The sequence below is a fragment of the Denticeps clupeoides genome, chromosome 8, assembly GCF_900700375.1.
Source record: "Denticeps clupeoides chromosome 8, fDenClu1.1, whole genome shotgun sequence".
NCBI classification, from domain to species: Eukaryota; Metazoa; Chordata; class Actinopteri; order Clupeiformes; family Denticipitidae; genus Denticeps; species Denticeps clupeoides.
In genome coordinates, this window is record NC_041714.1 from 5,833,041 (window position 1) to 5,859,431 (window position 26,391).

The window sequence follows — 26,391 nt, forward strand, 5'->3', positions numbered from 1 at the left end:
ATATTTGATGTCACGTGACCCTCTTCCTATTGAAAAAAGTTGGATCCAAGATGACCGACTTCAAAAAAATTTTTTTTTTTAAAATACCGCTTTCCTTCTACCAATCAACAACACAAATTTACAAGCAGCGAATCATACGGAAAGGATCGGTACCATCGACCGGACTTTCATGTTTGCTGGCCGAGCTGAGCCCACCCCACGATAGATATTTTTTATGAACCCTACCTGGGCCAAGAGTTACAGCTCTAGTCTATATAGCATCCAGGACTATACCGAGTTTTATGATCCCCCAGGTTGGAAACTACTGATGTAGAGGGTGATATGCAAAATCTGGCCAAAGTTGACAGCCTGTAATAATTGTAATGATGATAAATGATAAAGATCAATTAAAAGAAATGTACAAAGTAATGGCAAACATACAATGCCAGTGTGGGAAAAGGTATGGAGTCATATTTTGTGTCCCTGTAAATGTTCTTCTATTGTGCAAATGTGAAGGTAGGGAGGCAGGAATTGAGAACATGTTTACCACACCATGACAGAATCGTTCCTTCTGGAATCTTTTCTTTTGCGCGCCGAGTCATCCCTCAGTAACGTTCACACTGTTAAACCACTCCGGTCTGCGGTGGAAGCACACCAAAGCAAATCCACATGTCGGTAGTCAGTTTGCAACTTGTGAGTGACTGGGACAGTAAATCTCATGAAACGTGACATGCAGTCATTAAAAAGTTTTAATAATGCCCTCCTGTTAAACCAAAAAAATATAATGCCACTATTTCTGATGATTTACTCTCTTTCTGTGGGGGAACATTTAAAGGCATCTTTGACAAATGTGGTCTGCTGATATTTTATTAAAACTGTCAAAAATAAAATGAAAGAAAATCATCATGTCGTACACGTGATTACATTTGAAGAAAACAAACGGCAGATCAAATAAATGGTAATTTTTCCTCAAATGTGATAATCATACTGTACGTTGCATTTCAGTGTAAAAATCGTCATTCCTTACAAAGGTTTACCATTATGTCTAGCAATAATTCCAGAGGAATACAATATCATTTTTATTGTCATTGTAAAAATGACAATGGGAAACAGTGCTGATGTAACTCTATTGCAAAATGAAACGGCAGTGAAGCGGACTGCTTGCTTGTCTCCTGACGTTTCTGCATGCAAATCCGGCTCAAAGAAATTCCACCGTCCCCGAGTCAGTCTAACGGAATGCGGAAATGTGAACAAAAGGTGAAAAAGACCGTCTCGTCGCCTCCTGTAAGAAGCATACGGTGAATGTGCATGTTGCCGAAGTGGTCATACATTCCATGGCCGGCTCCTCCCGGCCTGCCGCCACGGTGCCACCCTTCCCTCGCGGTGCGGCCACGGCGGCCCTGAAGTGTTCTCACAGTGGTGTAAACGCTCCATGTTCTGCAGAAAACAGTTGGTCCGTCCTAACGGGTTTGTCTGGAACAAACAGTGCGCTGTCACAGTCGTGTAGAAGAGTAGACTTTTGGCACAGGGTTCAGGTGGCTTATAGTCATGCTTTGGACGCAGGATTGGAGGCTCTTCTCCGGTAGGAATTCTCCAGCGTCATAGGAGGCGGGATGGGGACGTGTAACCTCCACCCAGCCATTACTGCGTTGCTGCATCGCATTCAACAACATTCTCTTGCTCGGGGATAGAGAACCATTAAGACCATCGCCCAATTCTACTGGCTTTGGATTCGTGTGCTAATTTACTAATTATACGTTCATCTGAAACACAAAAAATCCTCCCTGTCCAGTTTCCTAGTACTCCTTCCCTGTAAATCTGCAGAATTATTGTGGAATAAACACAAAAATATAGATCCTTTACACTCTTGTTCACTGGCAATGTTGTGGTTTTGAGCTGTGAGGAAGTAAAAAAAAAAGTCTGGTATGGGGCTGTTTCTGAGTAACCAAATGCAAGGCCATGCAAAGGCAACCCAGCTCCAAATACCGAGCTTAGACGAAGAAAAAAAAAAAACATACGTACGCATATCTAACCATATGGTCTGTGCTTTTTTGCATTGATTTGGTAATTCATCGCTGATAATTTGTTCCTCGCGGATTGGTTCAACTGACTGGTAGAAGCGAGTGTGAGGTCTCCTCGCGGGTCTTCTCTCAGTCTACAGCCCGCGTTTGGTTTCAGTGAGTAAAGGTCGACATGGACGTCCTGACTCTCCGGCTCCGGTTGAGGCCTGAGGTCATCCCCGCCTCTCCGGCGCCATCTACGGGGTCATCGCGCTTGCGCAGCCTGGTACTGAGCTGGATGAGGCACTGGTCCCAGTCCTCTGGCAGCAGCAGCATGAGGAACCCCAGGCAGATGATGAAGATGGCAATGAGACGCACCGTATTGAAATGGATATCACAGGTGTACAGGTCCACCACTGCAGCAGAAGACGGAGAAAACGTCTTACACCATCTGGGCCTAAATAATAATTTTTTTACTTTTCACTCAATCATGCAATTATATATAAAGTATTTTATCCAAATACGTTTGGATTGAGAAGTTAATTCTTAAAACTGCAGAATTTTACATATGTGGAATACAAACGATTTTACTACTGATTTTACTCGGGGTTAAGTGACTCATGCAGGGAAAAGTGGGGTTCAAGGGTAATATTCTAATACTCTGAGATATTGGATGTCTGATTCACATGCCATCAGCCATAATCTTCATAAACAAACACTGTATATCTACATATTATATTTACGTTGGTACCAGCGTAATGGGTACGACACTTGCTTATGAACCAGAATTCAATAAAGTCACAGATTCAAACCCCACTTACTACCATTGTGTCTCTGAGCCAGACACTTAACCCTGAGTGTCTCCAGGGGGACTGTCCCTGTAACTACTGATTGTAACGTCTCTCTGGAAAAGGGCGTCTGATAAATGCAGTAAATGTAAATATGTATTATAGACAAAGCTTTTCATCCATCCTACACTAGTACTGCTGCAGCAGACTGGTGACTTACTTGCATTAACTGGGACACTCAGGACAATTCCAAGCGAAATCAGTGTTGGGTATGTTATCGCTATTCCAAAGTTCACCAGTATGTTGAAAGCTGTGAGAAGACACACATTTTATTTTATCAGGCTGCTGAACTGTTCACATTCAGGAAAGTACATATTGTGCTTAGGTTACTCTCATTCACTCCTCACCCAGCAGCAAGGCAGCCACCCCACAAAGATATGCCCAGGGGATGTCATCTGGGGAGTCAAAGTACTCGATGTGAGTGAAGTACAAGATGACTGGCACGAAACTGATGAACACAAAGTTGGCCGCTCCAACGATGGAGAGAAACAGTGCGGCCTCCCCGAACTTGGCACTTCCCAGGACCAGCTTGAAAAGCACCTGCAGGATCATGGAGGAGGAAATAAGCAGGTAGATTTTTTTTGAACGCGCTCAAACTGTGCCAATGATGACTGTTTATCACACTTGGCCCCGGTCACGACAGCACGACAGGAGACTGATGAACATCCCCTCATCTACATCTTCATCTGAGTGTTCCCTGTGGATCTCCGACTTACAGGTAACTTAATTACCCTGTAGACCTCAGGGTTTATGCAAACAGCAATAAAATGCGATAAAATCATTACTCTGACATTTAAAATCCTGAAAATGGACTGAAAATGGCACACAGTTACCCTATCATTAGATTTGTTTCCAAAAGCTGAGATCACGAAATCCACATGCTTACCCTGTGCCACTGACAGTACAAAAATATTACTTTTGTTAATGCAATATTGTTATTAAGGAACTTCGACTAAGTATATATTTTCAAGGTGTCATATATGATGCATCACTATATGCATGTTTGGTTTGATTATTTGTGTAATCACAAAATGTCCATAGTAGACATCACGTTTGTAATGTCCTCTGAGCTACACTTACATGTGCTGAGAGTTCAAATGATCCAGAACAAGGAAATCCACATGACATGGGCCCCACCCATTTAAAAATCTTCTTCTAGTTCATCTTGTATGTGTCAGAAATAATATCACACTAACAGAGAGGGCCAGGTTGGTAGTTAGTCAGTCACTTCTTATTCATATCTGATTCTTGTTGTAAAGATATACTAATTGTGACATTACTGAACATGCCACGACTTCTACAGGCCTTAGTTTGCACCTTGCATTGTGATTGGCTGAGAGTCCTTCTGAAAACGCCTTAAAATATTATTGTCATGGGCGACAGGGAGAATGGAAGGATGTACTTGCACGACAAACAAGGGGTTTAATACAGAAAACACGTGCACAACACCAAGACAGGATCCTGACAACTATTCCACCTAGAAACACTATAAAGTGACAAATATGTCCTGCAAATTTCACATGCAAACGGGCAATGTTCCAGAAAAACGACCGAATTTTAGAGACAATTCATATATGAACAAAAAATTTGTCAAAATATTAGCAGAATGCCTTTGCTCAGAGTACTTGTCCTGTCTGTCTATACTTGTCACGGGTGGGGTCTATTCATAGTGCTAATATTCTGTACATTTCCAGTTGCTGTAAAATGCTGGTACCTTGTAGAGGGCTGACATTGATGCAGATGCCACCACCAGTGTGATTCCAATAACCGAGTGGCTGTGGAATCCATCTGCATACGTCATCATCACAATGCCAGCAATGGCCAAAATGGCAGCCACTATCTGTTAAAAAAAAACAAAGCATTTGTGTAAAATGGTATTTAAATACACACACACACACACACAGACACACATACATACACACACACTATTCAGAACTTGAATTAGCCATAATCCGTGGGTGCATCATCATTTCAGAAAGGCCTTTCATTTCCCTAAAAGAGCTCATGCTGACAGGCCTCACTCCAGGCTCGGAATCTCCCGTTCCGAGATGACATTTTTACACTCACAAGCCGGCAATCCATGGATACGGATCCCTGTTTCCGGGAAGGTCGGGGAGAGAGTAGAGACTGGCCATTCATCTTCTACAGCAGCGCCACGCCTCCCAGTCACTGAACCATTGTGCAGATGAAGCTGCATTATCTGAATGATTGATTTCCTATACTCCAATTGTGTGTTTACAAACCTTCAGCTCTACTTAACTGATCACCCACCCAAAAAGACACACATACACACACACACACACACACACACACACACACTCAAAGAAAACACACAAATGACAAACACTGCATATTTAAGCATCATTCCAGCTCCATCCTAATTGGAAACCAAGTCACACTACTGGATTTGTGTGTGTGTGTGTGTGTGTGTGTGTTGGTGGCTCAGCAGTGTATTAAATGTGTGACAGGAAGACAAATGAGTCATTTGCTTTTTTCCAGGCCAGAACCTGTGTCACACACACACACACACACACACACACACACTGAGTGGCAGTGGGCGAATATAAAAGAGGGATGAGAGTCATGGGCCGCTCACTTGCTTTAGCTTTACTCAGCGCTGCATCAGCAGAGCCTCAAGGTTTCTGTGGCAGGGAGTTAACAAAACCAAAATGCCAACCTGACTTATATCCATTCCCCCCAAAAAGACCCTTGGTCCAGTTGCCTGGGACGTTTTCCTTTGTGCAAGATCTGCATATGTCTAGCTTTTGTAACTGTGCTTTGAAAGGTGATAATAAGTGTACACCAATACCAAGTGTGTACTGAATAAATGAAAAGAAACAATGATTTGGTGGTCAGAAAAATGGAAACATGCGAACAGTGAACAATAATCAAAAGCATTCAGCATTCAGTGGCAGGGACACCTATGCAGGTGGGAGGAGCCTTCAATTAGGATAGAAAGGTAATCTCAGAACCCCTGGACCACGTTACCCAACCTTCACTTGTCCACTTCAGCTGCAAATCCTCAAGTTCAATTACAAAATAATTCTACATTAAAATATGTTTTTTTCAACTGTTAATTAGATGATAATGATATACAACATGTACATGATATTCGATGTACAATACATAAATGGTATAAATACTTTTTTTCAAAAAGTATTTATACCATTTCTTTCAAAGCACTACTAAACATCAGATGTGTTTTAAAATCATACACGGTTGATGCTGATGTAGATTCAGCCGATGAAACTAAATCTAATAAATCACTATTTCATTCTGATAAATCCCATTAATCTGATAAATGCCAATGAAATGAATAAATGGCAGTGAATCAATAATGAATGGCACCCTGTCACCATCACAACATATGCACCCTGTCACATCACAATCCATCCTTCCAGGATTTCACAGGCTTTTTCTGGATTGTTGCAGCCTGATATTGTGGCACCTTCTGCAGTGAAACTGCGAGAGAAAGTCGTAACATGCACACTGCCACGCATTAACACTCCGAGGGGGGGGGTTGGCTTTTCCATCCCTGCTCTGTTTTCGTCCCTCCCTGGTTTTCGCTCCCTTTCCTCTCTGTTCAACATGATGGAGAGCAACTGAGGCTTCCCTGCAGTGCTGCAGACATCAAAACAGCCAGGCTTTACTGCAATCCCCATCAGAGCGCCAGAGGGAGGGAGGGAGAGTTACTCTGGGCTTTCATCACAGAGTGGGGTCAAACAGGAGAGAATAAAGCGGAGGGAACAGAGCGAGTGGAGGGAGGGAGTTGGCTGTAGTCTCAGCTGCAGAGAAAAGCCACTCTCCCCTCCCACACCTCTCATCTCTTTGTTATACCTATTGCTCTGATTCTCTGGAGATCCCTCATTCCTTCAGAGTTCTCTCAGGGACACGCCGATCAATGCAGCAGAAATGTTCATGGCAAACTAAATCAATAAGACACAAATATTTCCGACAAGACCAGCACGGAGCTCCAGCAGCACAAACATTACTGTCAGAACTAAAAAAGCCTATGAGGGGTGCAGACCTCCACCAAGGTCAACAGTCCTCTCCACTGTGATATGAAAATCTTTTACAAGCTCATATATGTATATAACACAGCGCAGAACTTTGGGTTTTAAGCAAATGATCCGCTGCTCTTTCAAAATGAATAAATACTGTAAAGTGACTGGGTTGCATGTCAAACAAATTAAGAGTGGTCACCTCATATATCTTGTTACACAACCAAAAGTTTGAGCCTAAAGAAAAGATAAGATATGATCCTTTATTAGTCCCACAAGTGTGAAATCTACATTGTCATGCACGAAAGTGGACAGAACAAATACAAAAATATATGATGTATAAATAATGGATAAAATAAAAAAGCAGCGAGTGCAATGGTGCACCCAATCTTCAAACCTGTAGTACACATATGAATATATTTTGAAAAACAGACTTGGATGTGACAGGGTGACATTTGACCAAATGCGTGTGAATACAAATTGTGATCCTGGCTGTTTCATCATTATTGATCATTACTGCCCTCTAGAGGTCAAGCGGAGCTAAATTCTGGGCTCTGCTCCACAATCCACTAAAGTTTTCTAGTTCCTGCCCTTGTGCAAATATACCAAATCAACTGACAATCTGCACAGAAGACATAACCACCTTGGTGGAGGGTGAGATTCTTCCTCCACAATCCAAATTCGATTAGTTTTAAATTGTTTTCAATTCTGTAAATGTTCAAAGAGAGCAACTCTACCAACTCTAAAGAAGGTCTACGCACTCTCACGCCCATGAAGCGGTCCCTCAACACGATCCAGGACAGCAGGAAGACAAAGGCCTTGTTGCAGCAGAAGAGCGCTGACACATCTGTGGTGTTGATCTTGCGTAGGGCCTGCAGATACAGGTAGTTGGTGAGGATCCAGAGCAGACCGAAGGGAGCCACTTTAGTGAAGAACACCTTCGCTGTCAGCCCGTCATCTCCGAAAAACCTGCAGCATTCCCTACGACACAAATACACATAGAAGAGGAGTAAGATGGTAAAACAGTACACCAGTGAGATTTAAAAATTATATTATATCTTTCCTTGGAAGAACACTGGAGATATGACTGATTTATGCCATGTGAAGTTGTCAGTGTACAGTGTAAAACAACTAAAACCCACGGGCATTAACGTCTAAACCACTGGCAACAAAAGTGAGTACACCATTAAGGGAGAATGTCCAAATTGTGCCCAAAGTGTCAGTATTCTGTGTATCCGCCATTATTTTCCACACGTTGCCACTGGAATCCGCATCACTTCTCCATGACGACATGAAGCACTTTTCATGTTTCTTGAAATGTGAAGCACTTTTATTTTACAAAATATTTTACAAATTTTTTAATGTGTAATATTTTGAAATAGATCTTTGCATGAATTGCAAATTATTAACATGTAAATGGTTTACAAAAGCAAAGAGTAAATGCCCGAGCACTTTGCTGAACAGTGATTAAATGTGATTTGTCATATTGTAGATTATTGTTTCCCTACCCACTCAATAATCACATAGCTTTTAGGTGAATAAATACGTTTATAATGGAAAACATGTAATCCAGAAAAAATTAAGATAAGGCATAATTAAGAATGCCCTATGGCCCGGGATGTGCTCAGGAAGCCGTGATTTGGACTAAGTGGTTATGATTAGTGAGAGTGATTTAACAAATATGGTGTTCAATAATTCACTTTTTGTACCAAAGGATTGTGACGTAGCTGCCTTTGACCTGGCCTACGGTGCGAGGAGGTCTGGCAGGAGTCCTGAATGCCACCGCAAACTGCAGAACAGAATGAACCAGTAAGCAAAGTGCTGACACACTCATAACAGAACAACCGCCGAGACTTCGGCTCCATTAGGCAGAGTGGCCACTGAAACCAGGCAGAATTGAACTGGCCACAATCCAGCGAGTCGAGGGAGTGGCCTACCAAAAACCCCCACAAGGTCTAAATAAATAGGAGGTCGTGGCCTCCTGTTTCATTTTGGGAGCTGGCTAGTGTTATGGATCAATCACTGTGACATCTGCGCTCGGCGCGGCGCGGCACGGCAGGATTGTGTGGACGGGGGCCAGCAGGCTTTCTGCACTCGCGCTGTACGTATTGACAAACCACGGGGGAAAGGCAGTCTGGGTATTTAAAACCAGCTGGTCGCTTTCCTCAAGGACTCTGAAAATGGGGCAGCTCAGGAAAGAGCCCACACGTGCTCCTGACGGACGTCCGTGCCGGTCTCGTGTCTTAGAGGACAAATCTGAGAAAATCAATATGAAGTCAAAAAATAACTACTGCAATCAAACGCTGCGTGTTGGGTTGCAAAAAGGACAAACGGGTCTGTTCAGAAAGTCGATATGAAGGTAACGCTTTTCAAAGACTCGCCGGCGAGTTGCCAGATTTTTCTCTAATCTGCAGTCTGAACACAAACACACGTTGGTTCCTGCTGCGCATGCAGGCCACGCGCGGCGAGATGAGGACGCCTGATAGGCTGCGATGCTGCACAGCCGAAGACAACGCGTGCATCTCAAAGTAAGGAGGCGCCCCCTCTGCCCAGAGAAGCCCTGCAGCAGATGGTAATGAGGAAAGGACTTTCCTGTGCTGGGAACGCCAGACCTGCACATAGCACCGTCAGCATGGGAGGTTCTTGCTTACTTGTCCTTTAAACGTCCTTTCTTCAACTACAATGACCCATTCTTGTCTTTTACTACAGTGGTCTCTAGTCCTTTTTGGACTGGCCTCATGTAAGACGGTGTAAGACAGAGTATGTGAATAACTGAGCGTCAAAATAAACACGACTCACCATGATGCAGAATCACAGAGAGCTCTGAGTTCTGCAAGTCATGTTTCACTCAGCTCGGTTTAGCTTGTGGGCTTAATTTATCGAGCTTTTGACAGACAAGCGTGGGGGTGGGGGGTTCAGATGTGGAGATCTGAACAGTCTGCAAACTCCAAGGAACAATCAAATGGAAATTAAATAAAAATAAAAAAGTGTCTATGCCAGGTCAGCAGCTCCATGTCTCCCCTGTTCCCAATCATCATTCCCACTCAACTCATTCCGCACCACGCCCATTCCTCACCCCTGCACCCCTTTCCCTCCACAAAAGGTCCTCCTGTGTCATTGTCTGGTCTCACATTTGTCACGTGTGTGTTCATGAGTCGGTAGCCCATTTTGTGTCTTAGTTAATCCCATTGTCCCAGTCATCATGTGACTGCCTTCCCAACTCCCTGTTTCCCACAATCTCTTTCCCTGAAGTACTAATCCCTGAAAGTTTTGTGTGTTTTAATAAAAGCCACTCCCCACATCTGCGCCTGTAGCACAGTCCTTGTTCGTGTTGTGACAGTCTAGTTCCGGCATGTGGTCCAGGGTTTGGGGACTGCTGTTGCGATATATTTATGGACCACATACTATATGGAAGTCTACATACCGTCTATGGGAATCTGTGGTATGTAATATTCTGAAAGCAGAAACAGCCATGACACAGCAGAGGGAGCCTTCTGAATGATCAAACCATTAAAACTGCAGGATCTCAGCACCGCAGACAGCTCCTCTTCATTAATCAGCAACTGCAGAGGCTTCATGCAACCAAGACTAAGGACAGGTGTCTGTTTCCAGCACTGACCAAGAACCTAAATGAAATGTTATTATTAAATATTAAATATTGAACCGGGTCCTAGTAAACCAAATCAGCTTAGAGCGTTTACACTGTAAGCGTTACGCTGCATGCGTAAATGTAAATGTAAATGTAAGGAGCTTCTTCCTTTCATCTCTTAGTCCTGCATGGACCAGTCCACAGTTAAATATAAAAGATTATAGTTATTGAGATTATAAGTTCCTTAAATGTCGACCACATCTGAAAGCTCCTTCTTGTCTCACCTGAACCTCTGGCGCGGCGTCTGCCTCTCCGGGTTCTTCAACAGGTGCCCGATGTAGTAGAGGGGGAAGAAGAGGCCGTTCCAGGTGGTGGCAAACCAGGTGAGTGTGAAGGGGGCGTCGAACTGCTTGAAGGCGAGCTTGGCCAGCTGGGTGGAGCCGGCCCAGGACGAGCAGACACACATGACCATGGCGACGCCCCACAAGGCCTTCTGAACCTGCACGGCCGTCACCTTCACACAGCATCGTAGCCGCCTCTTGGTGCTGCCTACATCTGTGCCCGCCCCGCCCCCCGATGCCTGCCCGGCTGTTGTGCCCACTGCATTCTCCCGGGGTCGGTCGTCTCCTGCAAACACAAACACAGCACGATTAGTAAATGAACCAAAACGACCCCATTTTTCTCATTTCTGCATTGTTATAGGGCCATACATGACACTGAAAATCGCCCCTTTAAGAGGATTAATGAGCCAGATAGTAATCAATCAGAACTCATTCTGGTAATCAAATACTGCATACTTTTGGCCTGGCGAGGACAAGGAGGACGGAAACCAATACCAAGCGTGAGACCACCAGCTCTCTCATCTGCTGGAGCCCCCTGACATCTGCACCACCTACACATCCGTTTCAATGGGCAGAGAGGGAGAAAACCCACACACTACAATATGTTCCCCTTGAGAAGATAAAGACATATAATAAAAAAATATTCTGTTAATTAATCTGAAAGAATTTGTTGTAGCAGCTTGAACCAAGTTCTTGTGGGTGGTCTTGTCAAACTTTTTTTAAAAAAAATCAAATCTGCATCAAATACACACACACACACAATATACAATATTATTTATTATTGACTGTCATCCACATTTGAAAATGTAAAGCAGAAACGTGCCCTTGTCCCTGGTCATATGACCTTCATGCAGATGGATTTTATGACTAGGTAACCAGGTAACCAATGTAGCAGCATCAACATACATGAAACAGATGCATTTTTATACTGTAGGAGACATATTTTAGAACTAAATTATGCTTGGTTAAATACAAAGCCTTGATTTTTGCATTCTGAACATCTGTCATTGTTACATCACATTCCTGCCTATGCGTTTGTACATTATTCCTTTTCTCAGGACAGCTCAGTGCAGCATGGTGGCATTTGAAGACTAATGATTCAAACAGCCTCTATGCTGCTCTCACTTAACCCTGAAAGGAAATAAAGTACCCATCATTCCTGCTTTAATTAGCTCATCAACTCCCTTGAAATCAATTTTCTTGTCTTGTGAAGCACTATAAAAGTGGTAGTATTGCCTTAATATGCTGCAAGATTCCTCTGGTGAATTACAATTATATTTATTGAATTGTGGCACTCTCCACACTCCATAATAAGTAAGCTTCTTAAATCTTGTATTACGTATTAATATATATTGCAAATGTACCTTGGTGGGACAATAAGACATAAAAATTATGTCACAACATATTCAGGGAAGAGGAGCTGGAGAATGAGATATTTGAAATAAATGAATATTAATCAAACTATGGTCTGTATTAAAATGCATCTGCAGGGAACATACAAGCCTTACAAATAACTGGATGTCACAGAGTGCATGTGGAACCTTGGACTATATTTACAGTGGGTATCGAAAGTATTCAAACCCCCTTAAATATTTCACTTTGTTATATTGAAGCCATTTGATAAAAGTTTTTTTTTCTCATTAATGTACACACACACACACACACCCTACTGACAGAAAAAATTGAAATGTTGACATTTTTGCCCATTTATTAACCAAAAAATAGAAATATCACATGGTCCTAAGTATTCAGATCCTTTGCTCAGTATATAGTAGAAGCACTCTTTTGATCTAATACAGCCATGAGTCTTTTTGGGAAAGATGCAACAAGTATTTCACACCTGGATTTGGGGATCCTCTGCCATTCCTCCATGCAGATGCTCTCCAGTTCTGGCAGGTTGGATAGTGAACGTTGGTGGACAGACATTTTTCGGTCTCTCCAGAGATGATCAAGTGGATTTAAGTCAGGGCTCTGGCTGGGCCATTCAAGAACAGTGAAGGATTTTTTTTCTGTGCTAAGGGTCATTGTCTTGTTGGAAGGTAAACCTTCACCCCAGTCTGAGGTCCTGAGCACTCTGGAAAAAGATTTTGTCCAGGATATCCCTGTACTCGGCCACATTAATCTTTCCCTCGATTGCAACCAGTCGTCCTGTCATTGCAGCTGCACACAGCATGCTTCACTGTTAGAACTGTATTGGACAGGTGATGAACAGTGCCTTGTTTTCTCCACACAAACTGCCAGAGAACCACCATCTTTAGATGTTTTTGTCACAACTACGGACTTACGGGGGAAGGAAGCGCAGAGGTCTGACATGTTGGGAAGGGGTTTTATTCATAAACAAACAATAAACTCAAAGAAACAATGGCGCGGTGGCCGAAAACAGTTTAACGTAAATAAAGAACTTAAACAAACCCGTAGGCGTGTGGCGATTGCCAGAACTGAAATTACGAAAACCTACGCGGTTACAATATCAAGTTCACGAAAATGCCAGCGACCCCGAACGGGCGGAAACTTCCGGCATTTATGGGGCGTCAGGATTGGATTCCGGTGTGGAGCCCAGCTGCAGGCAATCCTGACAGAGCCCCCCCTCCAAGGGCTACGTCCTCGGAGCCCCAACAGTACCATCAGTGGAGGCGGCGGGGCGGACGGCGGCAACCACAGGGCTCCTGCCCTGCTGTATCCTCCCCTTGGAGGACCCGGTCCCTCGGGCTGGCTCCCCGGCGTGGTCAGGTGTGGCGGCCCCGGTCCCTCGGGCTGGCTCCCCGGCGTGGTCAGGCTTGGCGGCCCCGGTCCCTCGGGCTGGCTCCCCGGCGTGGTCAGGCGTGGCGGCCCCGGTCCCTCGGGCTGGCTCCCCGGCGTGGTCAGGCGTGGCGGCCCCGGTCCCTCGGGCTGGCTCCCCGGCGTGGTCAGGCGTGGCGGCCCCGGTGCCTCGGCCTGGCTCCCCGGCGTGGTCAGGCGTGGCGGCCCCGGTGCCTCGGCCTGGCTCCCCGGCGTGGTCAGGCGTGGCGGCCCCGGACCCTCGGCCTGGCTCCCCGGCGTGGTCCCGCTTGGCGGCCCCGGACCCTCGGCCTGGCTCCCCCGGCGTGGTCCCGCTTGGCGGCCCCGGACCCTCGGCCTGGCTCCCCGGCGTGGTCCCGCTTGGCGGCCCCGGACCCTCGGCCTGGCTCCCCGGCGTGGTCCCGCATGGCGGCCCCGGACCCTCGGCCTGGCTCCCCGGCGTGGTCCCGCATGGCGGCCCCGGACTCCCGTACCTGCACACAATAATCAGGGCCGATCCATCTGGGTACGTGTGGGCCCTGTCTCCACATGTCCCCTCTGACACGTGTTGTGTCACCCCCTGCACCGCGCAGGGAGATTGTCCCAGAGCCTCCGGCGACTGATCCAGGCACCCCAGGCTGGTGCCTTCTGGGACTATGCAGCCCCTCTCGCTGCACGGCCCTGGTGCCAAGGGGGGGGCATTGCCAGACCATCCGGCTAGCCCCTTCTGCGTCCGTTGGGACAAGCAGGCCCTCTTCCTGCCTGTCCCAGCTGGGTCCTCATGCCTACCCGGGGGCTCTATGGCGCTCCACCCCTCTGGAGGCAGACGCAGGCCCATGCCTGGCCCGCCCTCCTCACTGGCTACCGGAGGACCCAGCTCCATCGCTTCCCCACCTCCCCTCCCCTCAGGAGGAGTCCCCAACCCGAACTGCACCCCCCCAAAAAATTCTTTGGGGGAGCACCCCCCCCCGGCTGGACTTAGGGGTACCTTGGGGCTTGTCCACCTCGCCTTGGACCAGCACATTCGGGTCAGGAACCTCCTCCCTGGGGTTCGGCTCCGCGGCTGGGTCGCCATCTGGTGGACACAAAGAGGGGAAGTGGGGGCGACATACGACACATATGCCACACAGACACACACAGACAGAGACAGACAGAAGAGAGGGTCGTCTGGCTCCCTCTCTGGGCTCTCCGGGACCTCCTCAGGGGGCACAGCCAGGATCTCGGGAGGAGCGACCTTCTCGTCGCCCACCAGTGCTGGGTCTTCTTGCCCCGGATCCTGACTGGCACTGGATGTGGTGGAGGGGCAGAGTTCGATCCCTGGCTCAGGCCGATCAAACTCCGCCCTCAGTCTCTGTTGGAAGTCCCGAAAACTCCTGTCTGTCTCTCCCTGCTGCCAGAGGGTTGTGCTCCAGCCCCATGCTGATACAGTCAGACACGTGAGGATGGTAGTGATCTCGTCTGTGTCTGCTGCCCCACTGAAGGGTCCTGGGACAATTGGGCTGTCCCACACGGGGCTGGGCACGTCGCTGGAGATGGTGGTAGGTGTGTGGTGTGGAGGGGGGTGGACGTCTTCTCCAGCAGGTGTGGACGCTGGTGCTGCGCTGCCATTTCGCTGGGGAACGTCCGGGCAGAGGGAAGGCGGGTCGGCGACTGGAGCAGGAATGGAGGATTCCCTGCGAGGCAGTCCCGGCAGTGCAGTTGCTGGCTGGCGACCTCCCGTCGCCCTCTTCCACCAGCTTTCCTCACACTGCTGGGAGGGACGTGGGTCTCCACGGACCTCGTGACGATCCTGGATGGGCGCGATGGGCGGAGCCATCCCGGCACCGACTGCCCAAAAGGAGTCATCCTGGTCGTCGTCCGTGTCAACCTCGTACCCCCGGAAGTCACATGGGTCATCACGGACGCCGCGATGATCTCGGACGCGCACGCTGGGCGGAGCCATCCCGGCACCGACCGCCCACCGAAAATCCACGTCATCATCGCTTTCGTCATCCGTGTCCTCCCACCGGTGACTCCAAGGGTCGTCCACCCTGCGGACATCCTGGACCCATGGCGCGATAAGCTCCCATGGGCAGTACTCTGGCCATTCGGGCTGGAGGCTGCCCACCTCCTCGCTGGAGGAACGCCGCCGTTGTTGTTGCCGCTTCTCACCCCCCTGGAAGTGACGTGGGTCCCCACGGACCTTGCGACGATCGCAGACTGGCGCGATGGGTGGAGCCCAACTCTCGTCTCCCGTGCTCTCGTCATCGTCCGTGTCGTCCCAGTCCACAGGGAGACTTGCCAGCAGAGCGCAGAGTTCTTGGCTCGACATGCCGAAGATCGTGGGGGTCGCATCTTCTGCGCTCGCTGCCCACGTCACTTCCTCGCTGCTGCCGACGCCAACGTCCTCGCTCCGCCCACTCACCCGCCGACGTTGTCGCTTCCGGGTTTCGCGGAGTTTCCCGGGGGTGACGTCATCACGCGGCGCCGCGTACCACGGCTTCTCGGGGAGAAAACGCTCCACCAGAACGGGTGGCGCGTCTCTCCCCTGGCGTCCGCGTTCGCCGCGCCGGGCTGCGTCCTTCGCGGCGTTTCTTCTCCTCTGCTTTTTACCTCTGCGCTTTTGGGGGGGTCGCTGGCATTCTGTCACGACTACGGACTTACGGGGGAAGGAAGCGCAGAGGTCTGACATGTTGGGAAGGGGTTTTATTCATAAACAAACAATAAACTCAAAGAAACAATGGCGCGGTGGCCGAAAACAGTTTCACGTAAATAAAGAACTTAAACAAACCCGTAGGCGTGTGGCGATTGCCAGAACTGAAATTACGAAAACCTACGCGGTTACAATATCAAGTTCACGAAAATGCCAGCGACCCCGAACGGGCGGAAACTTCCGGCATTTATGGGGCGTCAGGATTGGATTCCGGTGTGGAGCCCAGCTGCAGGCAATCCTGACAGTTTTTTTGTTTTTTTTAGCAAACTTTTAGCATGTGGGCTTTCATGTGTCTTGCACTGAGAAGAGGCTTCCGTTGGGCCACTCTGCCATAAAGCCCCGACTGGTGGAGGGCTGCAGTGATGGTTGACTTTCTACAAAGTTTCTCCCATCTCCTGACTGCATCTCTGGAGCTCAGCCACAGTGATCTTTGGGTTCTTCTTTACCTCTCACCAAGTCTCTTCTACCCCTAATAGATCTGTTTGGCCAATAGGTCATTTGCTCTGACCTGCATTGTGAGCTGTAAGGTCTTATATAGACAGGGGTATGGCTTTCCTAATTAAGTCCAATCACACAGATGGACTCAAACGAAGGAGTAGAACCATCTGAAGGATGATCAGAAGAAATGGACAGCACCTTAAATATATGAGTGTCACAGCAAAGGGTCTGAATACCAAGGACCATGTGATATTTCAGTTTTAATTTGTTAAAAAATCTGCCAATATGGGGTGCTTGATTACAAAATGAACTTAATAATTTTAGCAAATGGCTGCAATATAACAAAGTGAAAACGTTAAGGGCTTCTGATTACTTTCCGTACCCACTGTATTGAACGGGAATATAAATAAATAAATATAAATTCTAATAAAAAAAAAAATGCAACACTAAACCTGACGATTCAACACTAAACTGATTATATAGTATTATTTCTGTAATCTTTGTATTTTCTGTAAGAAATTTAGCCGATATTGCATAGTGATGTTTATACAGTTGAGCTTGACAGACACCATCAACCAGAATCAAGCGTCAGCTGAACACACACTCCTCTTATCCCAAGTGTGTGTAGAACTATGGCTTCAGGCCCTGGTCTACTGCAGCATCTCAATATAATCACAGATCGTGCCTGATGCTCAGAGATGAATATGATGTGAGTGTGGGCCTCCACAGGCACAGATCTTCCACAGCACCAGTCCCAAAGTGCTAAAGCGAATGCAGGCAGTATCACATCAATCCCAGTTTTATTGGGTGAAATATTCACATAGAGCTTTGTGCCCTATTGTCAGGATTGACGGCACCTGGAGACGTCACTGGTGCCCAATTGGGATGGCTGTTAAAAGCCCCGTGGTTCCGCTCCTGAGCAGAGGTGGCATTTTCGTGAACTCGTTTGGTGAACTTGACCTTCTTTTGTGAACCTGGTAACCTGTTTGAGTTTTGAGTTCTGGCAATCGGCACACGCCTGCCCGCTAGTTTTTGTTCTCCCCGTTGTTTCCCGTTTTCAGCCATCGCGCTGGTTTTGTTTCTGTTTCATAATAAATCATATTATGTCCAGTCTCTGTGCTTCCTTCCCCCGTCAGCTCGCCGACGTGACACCTATGTAACTTGTTGGTCTTTGCTTTGCTCCATAATGAGCTCTTTACTCCTGCATAATAGCGCACTGCAGGGTGTCTCTACACTTGCCGTCTCCCTTTGTCACAGAACAACTTCAACAAAAACTGAAAGGGTGGTAGTAGCCTAGTGGGTAACAGAAGACCACAGACTCCCAGGTTAAAACCCCACTTACTACCATTGTGCCCTTAAACAAGACATTAAACCCTGAGTGTCCCCAGGGGGACTGTCCCTGTAACTACTGATTGTGAGTCGCTCTGTATAAGGGCATGTGGTAAATGCCATAAATGTAAAATGTAAATGTAAAATGTGTCCGCATTAGTAAACACAAGGTCCTCACATCATAACATGACCATTGACTGCGCCGCAGGGCAAGGCGATGCACTCCACGTGGGTTTATTCTTTCACATGCTGCCCATTCATTCTCTTTTCAGAGAAAAAAAAAATGATATGAACACAGTGCAAATTCACCTGAGTGCATTAAAGCATATGCATATGCTAAACATTATGTAAGATAAAATATGTAAATGCCACTCGCAGTGTTTGTTATGGCTTCAGCTGTCTTGACGAAATCATGAATCGTCGGCGGGAATGGAAACACACACAGACAGTTGTCACTGTCGGACACACACTGATGGCGGGGTCGGATTTCTGTCAAAGAGACCCAGTCCCGAGCCTCTCGAGCTCAAGGTCGGCCATGTTTGTCCCTTCGGGGCCCCTGTCCTGCCTCCCACTCGCCTGGGCACCATGCCACCCTCCAGTTTAATACCCCCAGGCCAAGCCAATCGACACCAAGTGGAGTGACGGACTGAGCGAAGCACTCCGCTCGTGCTGGGAACGCTCAGGTCCTGCACTTTTCATTAGCTACCTTGTTTATGAAAGAGAAAACCAATGAAACATTAAGTGCATGTGTTCAGTACCCAGCGGGACTTTTACAGAGTAAACCGTACTGTATGCAACTGGAGCTCTGCGGCTTTATGATGGGAGTCCTGAGCCTGTCAATCACTAAATAAGCAGTGGTGTATGTTAGGCTGCGGATAAATCAGAAGAATGTTAACAAATCCTCTAAAACAACAGCAATAGACAGCATATCCTGTGGTAGATGGTAACCTGCATCCCCTCGTGCTCGGGGGAGCGTCTGGCGGTTTTACCCGCGCGGCGAGCCCTCCTCCCCTCGGCAGGCTGCATGCGTCTGCAGTGCAGAACTACCCTGCTGATCACAGCCTGCAGAATCCCTCAACCTGCCAACTGAAGCCTGGTCACGGGCTCCCTCTCCCACAATGCCGCACTCACGTGTCCAAAAGGCCCCTCCCACATGCCACAGGGCCCCCAGAGCCTATTCCTGTGTAGGGGGTGCTGCATGCTGCACTCAGATGGGAAGGTTTCCTGGAGATTCATGCGACTTCTGACTCATCACAGCAAAGACCCTGATGGGAAACGGGGATCCGCTTCTCCCAGATCATAACTCATCACAAATCCACAAAAATTAGAGCAGCGAGAGGAGCAGTTTATAATAAAAAGAAGAATCTAAAACAGAAACACTGGTGGAGAAGATCATAAACATCGATTTATTAGGAAAATTACACCCCTTATATACTTGTGCTTTCTAAAGAAAAAAAACATTTTGATAACCATTTTACAGCCTTTTCCAGAGCGACTTACAATCAGTAGTTACAGGGACAGTCCCCCTGGGGACACTCGGGGTTAAGTGTCTTGCTCAGGGAGACAATGGTAGTAAGTGGGATTTATACCTGGGTCTTAAGGTCCGTAGGCGAGTGTGTTACCCACTAGGCTACAAGCACCCTTGATCCTAATCCTGATCCTGACCTGAAACAGAACACTGACCTCTGACAATCTCTGCTGTTGTCACTGTTTACTCCCAGGGAAAGGGGGCAGTGCCCACCCACGCTGGCACACCCATCCATGAAGGATGACCAAGACAATTAACCCTGAGTGTCTCCAGGGTCCCTGTAACTAGTGTGTTTAAAAAGTGTAAGATACTTTAGCACATGATTTTTATCGAGGATGCAGAACCTATAGCAAACTCTATTGTATATTGAGATTATTAAAGCATGACTAATAATAATATTTTCAAAATGTAACAAAAAACAGCTCAAACTAACTGCGACTGCTAATTTCTGAATTTAATTAAAACGTGTAACAAATTTAGTAGAATTACTCTTTGCCCAGTTATAGCACAAAGTGCCATTTGGACACACCTCTTATCTCCAGCTTTTGAGATTGTGTATCGGTAGCATATTGTGTGTTAATTGTGGTGTGTTGTAGACCGACTGTGTGCCAGTCGTTACTGAGACTGGCTCTAATGGGCAGTAAAGCAAGTGTGTTGACTGCAGGTGACAGACACTCTCGGTGTGAGAGCCTCAGCTGCGATGGCAGATCAATCCGACCTGTCAGTCACGGTTTTGTCAAGAGTCATTTGTGGCTGCTGATGGAGACAAAAACACACAAGCTCAACACAGTCCCAAATGTCCTAGGGGTCACAATGAAATCACAGTCAACGGAACTGATCTAACAATGGCAACAGTGTCACTTGCAGGGGCTCCGCTCTTTAGTTTTCTGTGCAATGGCATGGAGGGCGAGTTCACCTCATCTGTGTCAGTTCCTCCTCTCTCTGCCCATCATCCATCCTGCAGACGCCAGTCTCCTGGGTGCAGAGGAACTCGACCGCAGATCAATATTTAAATGGCCGGCCATATGTCCCCTGTCAAATTCACTCATGGACTAACTTCTTAAAGATATCTCCCTCCACCTCCATCTGCTCTCCTCACAAAATCAGCCTTACGTAACCTTGGAGTCGGCAAATGTCCCACCCACCTGCTTTTTCAATGGCGATAAAGAAAAAAGTTCAATACTTTGTTCAGCACCAAACTGATATAGTCTTGTGGGGCAGTGGTGGCCTAGCAGTTAAGGAAGTGGCTCCGTAATCAGAAGGTTGCCAAGGTGCCACTGAGGTCCCCACAACACTGCTCCCCGGGCGCCTGTCATGGCTGCCCACTGTTCACCAAGGATGATGGGTTAAATGCAGAGGACAAATTTCACTGTGTGCACCGTGTGCTGTGCTGCTGTGTATCACATGTGACAATCACTTCACTTTCACTGTTATGCAGCTGCATGAAAAAAAAGCATTTTTAAAACGTCAACTCAACTTAAACTTGATGAACCGGAACGTGACAGTAACTTTCACCAGGCGCGCGACAGAGATTTTAGTGACAATCAATCAACGAAGAACATTAATTCAGCCTTTCTGCACTTCTGTTTATGTATGCATCTAATCCATGCTGCGAGAGTGAGGTCTGAGCCTTGATGCATTACAAAAATCCATTAGAAACTTTTGGCTCAAAGGGGACAGTCATTATGTCATTAAGAAATAAATTCAACTTGAAATAAAATGAGAACTTGGGAGGGGAGAGTCAACTTGCCACCAAAAATGGTGGAAGCATTTATGTCACGTCACCTGATTTTGGTGTCCTGATCAGTCACAGCTGCCGTTTATTAGGCTCGAGTGTCTCTTCAGGACTCCCAGGTCGTCCTGCGTTAACGTGGTCACGTTTATGTGATGCGTCCCGACGCCTTGGTCACATGTTACTTGGCCTTTGAGTCTGTTTTCGGATTGTTTTTGGCCATCGTGCCCTTTTCTTTTATGCTTGATAAATAAGAATTGTTTTTAAAATGTTGAGCTTATGCACGTCATCAATCCATCACACGCGCAACGTGACAGTTTATTACTGTCATGTACTCCATACCCAAAAGTATTTCCTAAAGAGGAAGGTTTTTAGCTTGCGTATGAAGACCTGACTCAGTTGCTTGAACATCTTGCAGAAGTTCATTCTACCACCTTGGAGCCAAGACAGAGACGAGTGTAGATGAGTGCTTTCCTAGTACCTTGAGAGATGATGGTACCAGTCGAGCAGTGCTGGAGGATCAGAGCGATCACGGTGCAGAGCGAGGAGTGATGAGAGATCTGAGGTAGGAGGGTGCTGGCCCTTCCTTGGCTTTGTAGGTATTTGGAAACAGGAATCCAGTGGAGGGAACGCAGCAGTGGAGTGCTGTGGAAGAATTTGTGCGACAGCGTTCTGGATCAACTGGGGAGGTCGAGTGGCGCTTAGAGGCAGACCAGCCTCTTTAGCAGCCATCAGACTTTCACGATTGCTTCATTAATCACCTTCCCTCTCATTATCATCTGCGCTTTGCTGCAGTTCCAAGGAGACCTTTTAAAATCTAATTTGCGCTTCCTAGGTCTTCTAAATCGGACGATCATCACGGCTCTAAGGGGAAGACCGAGTCCTGGTGCTCTTGGTGTGTGTAAACACGCAGGATTTACTCTTGATGCAGGTGAAGTGATCCTCAGGGGTTACAAGCGGCATGGCGGCCAATTCTTCACAGCCAGCGGAATCAGATCGCTCTCAGGGGAATAAAGCAATGAGATTTAATGGGATTATGGGCATGGCACGGAACTCATGGAGATTCGGGTTTCACGTGTATGACTGGAACTGGTCAGGAATGGATCGCTAGATGGGAGATGGGAATACCGGTCTTTTTCGAATCAGTTCACCGTTTACCATGTACTAGCACCTCTAAAGTACTCAGTCAGTACTCTGCATTTATTTTCCTGAAATCTTTCATTTGCTCATCAATAATGTCACTTGCTGCAAGTGAAAAAATTATATTTTATGATAATATTGCTCATTCAACAATGCTGATAAGACAATTGTCCCAGGAATAAGTAGAACTGGGAAGATTTCAAGTAAAGTCAAAGAGCATAAATGGTGTTAGTGGTTGTGGATACTCTGCAGGGTTTTTATTTTGCCCAGGGAGATGAATGTGTAAGAACAGCTGCGTGAACAGCAGTCCCACGCAGACCTCTGGGTGAGGGGTGTGTATGTGTGAGTGTGTGACTACAATGAGTCTTCAAACACACACAGCACCGCTATTCGGCCGCTCACTGCTGTTTTAGCACCGCGAGGACAGAAATCGATTCCGATCACACACGAGCTGCTCGCGTAAATCTATCACACGCGCTTCCGTGGGGAGCCCGCGAGTTCGATCCACCAGACACGTGGATCTCCCGAGAATCCACGCAAGGACCGACAACCGGAGGTAACTTTGCACAGCAGTGCCGCTCGCAGCGCGCACCGACAAGAACGCTGGCGGAACGTTTCATCAACGCTCATCACACGTTGCGTCGAGAAGACGCACGACACGCATGACCACGCGAGATTAAAACGCTCATAAAGGCAAAATACGTGACCAATTACATCTATACAATTCTGTGTCGTTCGGAAAATGCATCACCTTGTGCAAAAAGTGCATCTTTTTACGCACCGCACTTGGTGCGATTTACGCGCACACTGCAATCCACATTCAACGATACGTTTCCACAACGGAAAAAGAACGTTTGTAAATGTGTATCCTTTTGTTAAATGTATGGCCGGTACCTTCTACTTTGGTCAGGGTGAGCACCGGGCTGTTGCAGGCGGACAGCGGGGCGACTCGGGCCGAGTGTTTCTTCATGTTCCCGAGCACGGAGCTCTCCCCGCGGCGGCTACATCGCTGTGGCTGCGACCTCTCCCACCGTCCGACCGACCGACCGACCGACCGAACCGCGCACACACTGTGCGGCTTTAAATCTTTCACTCTCCTCCTCTCCTCCTCTCCTCCTCTCTCCCGCCCTCCCCGCTTCTGCGGTATCCGTCCCGGCAGCAACATCGCCTCCTGCTGCAATTCGCGACGTCACCCACCTGCCCCGACATCCACCTTCCCACAACCCGCCACAACACCCCAGCAACTCCGGGCAGGAAGACAGACAGGTGGGGAGGAAGAGAGACAGGTTGAAGAGGAAGAGACAGGTGGGGAGGAAGAGAGACAGACGGGGAGGAAGAGAGACCTGCAGGAAGGAAGAGAGACAGGTGGGGAGGAAGAGAGACCTGCAGGAAGGAAGAGAGACAGGTGGGGAGGAAGAGACAGGTGGAGAGGAAGAGAGACAGGCGGGGAGGAAGAGAGACCTGCGGGAAGGAAGAGAGACAGGTGGGGAGGAAGAGTGACAGGTTGAAGAGGAAGAGACAGGTGGGGAGGAAGAGAGACAGGCGGGGAGGAAGAGACAGGTGGGGAGGAAGAGAGACAGGCGGGGAGGAAGAGACAGGTGGGGAGGAAGAGAGACAGGTTGAAGAGGAAGAGAGACAGACGGGGAGGAAGAGAGACAGACGGGGAGGAAGAGAGACCTGCGGGAAGGAAGAGACAGGTGGGGAGGAAGAGTGACAGGCAGTTTACTGTAAAATTTCTGTAAAATTCCTGGCCATTTTCGACATGACTAGTATTCAAGCCACTAACATTTACACTTGAAGAGATTATATAATAATGAAGTTTTATAACTCGCAGTTTGACCAACAGCATTTCTGGTTATTTATGTCATGGCTATTTAATTTTTAGATCACATGTCAGAGCATCATAAATTGTGCACTGAAACACATCTAGCTTACCACCTGTACTCTAAACCAAAGAAATGTGCTTTTCGACAAGAAACGATTTGTTAAAATGAATTAAAGGGATAAGTGATCCAAGCGATCCAATTCAATCCAAGTGGCTCTTTGTCAAGCAAACAAATGGACTAGTTTTCAGTTTTGTCATCTTAATAACATTCTGGTATTGCATGATAATCGACTCCAGTCTCAATAACTTCCACAATATATCTGTATTTGTTGCATTTTGTGTGTGTTACATCTGCAGCTGCTGCCATACAGATGTGTCTGTATAAAGAAAGTCCACTTGTGCTTCGCTCTCATCTGGAGTGTTTGAGTGGAACAGAAACGTATCTTCATCCTCGAGACTCCTTCCTGGCTACATTCCTCTGCCAAATCACCTCATAAGTCATCCTGCAGACGGTCCGTCTTCTCTCTTTCACACTGTTCCTGCTAAAAGCCCCGGAGCTGTAGCTGCGCCAGCCCTGGCTCGCCCCTGACCGGTGGTGTGTGACAGACGTCGTGTGCCGGCTGGCCTCAGAGTGACCGTCCCCATCACGCCACCACCCCGAGCACACGTTAACATCAGCCGATGTTGTGTAATAAAATGAGCACGAGCGCTTCCACACACGTACCGGGTGTCTCTGCGGGAGCAAGTGGGTGAGTGTCTGGCATTTCTGTGGGGAAACCACCTGAATAATTCACTGTCCAAAACTGGGGCAAAAACGCTCCTTCAACATACAACACTGCAACCCCCCCCCCATCCCGGCAGCCATACTGGATCCCTGACCATTTTCCATCCCATCTGCGCCGGACTCTGTTTGGACTTTGGATGGTTTGAGTGTCCTCTGCCGTGAGTGATGTCTGAAAACGAGATCCCAGATTCGGGCCAGCACAGGATATTTACACCCAAATGTACACAGTGAAGGAACCTCGCGTTAAGAGCCGCTTGCACCCGTCCTATCAATCTTCTCTTGGTGACGTTCCTAGATATTATCCCTCCACTTCCACCAGCTCATCCTTACAAATGGGCTCGAGATTTACAGGCTGGCCAATCAAAGCTGGTTCAATGAAGGTCTCGCTTTCTTTGTTTTATTCATGTGCATTTGCTCTTTCAGGCCTGATTGTTCAGGTTTCAGCCAGTGACGATTTCACAGAATGTGTGGCCATGACAACTCATCATGTATATATACTGCTGAGAGGGAAGGTATCAGCTTGGGGATGCTGTTTAAAATGCAAAATATATATGTATATACAAAAAAAAACAACACACACACACACACACACACACAAACACACATACACACACTGAGCATAAGATCCTGTCTTCTTTTGTGCAGTAGCAGTATGTTATTTATCACAGGGTTACTGTGATAAACGTCCAACATCTACTGCAGGCAGAAGATGTATACAGGTGTATACACATAAATAATACATCAGGAATATTTTGATATCTAGATATATGGGGTTTGGTCTCACTGTAAACTAATGAATGATGTTGTATTGCTATATTACAGAATATTGTATTGCTGCTCAGAGATTAACAGTATCTGTCTCTAGACACATTATATTACTATTTAATAAAAAGAAGAAATAAACGGTTTAGGCAAATACATATTTGATGTTTGACAGTTTTTTTATTTAGTTTTTTTTGCTTGCCACTAAAGATTTTTCACGGGTTTGTATCGGTGCCTAATACATTTGCATAGTACAGTACACTCACCAGTTCACCTAGTGTACAGAGGACCTGGGGGAACCACAGGGAGAGCATGCAAACTGCGCACACAACACCAGGACCCGAAATCCATTCACCTATCATGGGAGATGTGAGGCAACAGCACTAACCGCCACACCACTGTGTGGGCCACATGATGTCATTATGACCATTTAATGTGATCTGTCTTCTTTTGCTGCACACAGAAAAAAGGGACAACTTGTAGGAACCTTCGATGCCAAGTGCTCTGCTACGAGCTGAAATGAAAACCATGTTCCTGTAATCCATTCCGACTTAATTAAAATGCAGCGGAGCATTGGAGATGGCTGCTGGAATAGAACCTTGTAGTTGTTGAAGCTTTGCTGCAGTCCTGAGAGACACTGTTGCTC

The 26,391-nt window shown here is 47.1% G+C and overlaps 1 protein-coding gene across 4 annotated transcripts in view; it reads right to left on the minus strand.

The window, feature by feature from the left end:
• Nucleotides 1-356: 356 nt before the first annotated feature.
• Nucleotides 357-26,391, minus strand: part of slc35f3b (solute carrier family 35 member F3b) — a 59,087-nt gene continuing 33,052 nt past the window's right edge. For 2 of the 4 annotated variants that reach the window (XM_028990060.1, XM_028990058.1), the window contains 6 exons: nucleotides 10,702-11,044; nucleotides 7,590-7,809; nucleotides 4,542-4,667; nucleotides 3,175-3,367; nucleotides 2,988-3,077; nucleotides 357-2,395 (listed from right to left, as the gene is read on the minus strand). In XM_028990060.1, the coding sequence (XP_028845893.1) occupies nucleotides 2,154-2,395; nucleotides 2,988-3,077; nucleotides 3,175-3,367; nucleotides 4,542-4,667; nucleotides 7,590-7,809; nucleotides 10,702-11,044 (1,214 nt within the window). In that variant the 3' untranslated portion in view covers nucleotides 357-2,153. Of the gene's footprint in view, nucleotides 2,396-2,987; nucleotides 3,078-3,174; nucleotides 3,368-4,541; nucleotides 4,668-7,589; nucleotides 7,810-10,701; nucleotides 11,045-23,268; nucleotides 23,416-26,391 lie in introns of those variants that run through there. The other 2 variants (XM_028990061.1, XM_028990059.1) reach the window with 2 other exon arrangements.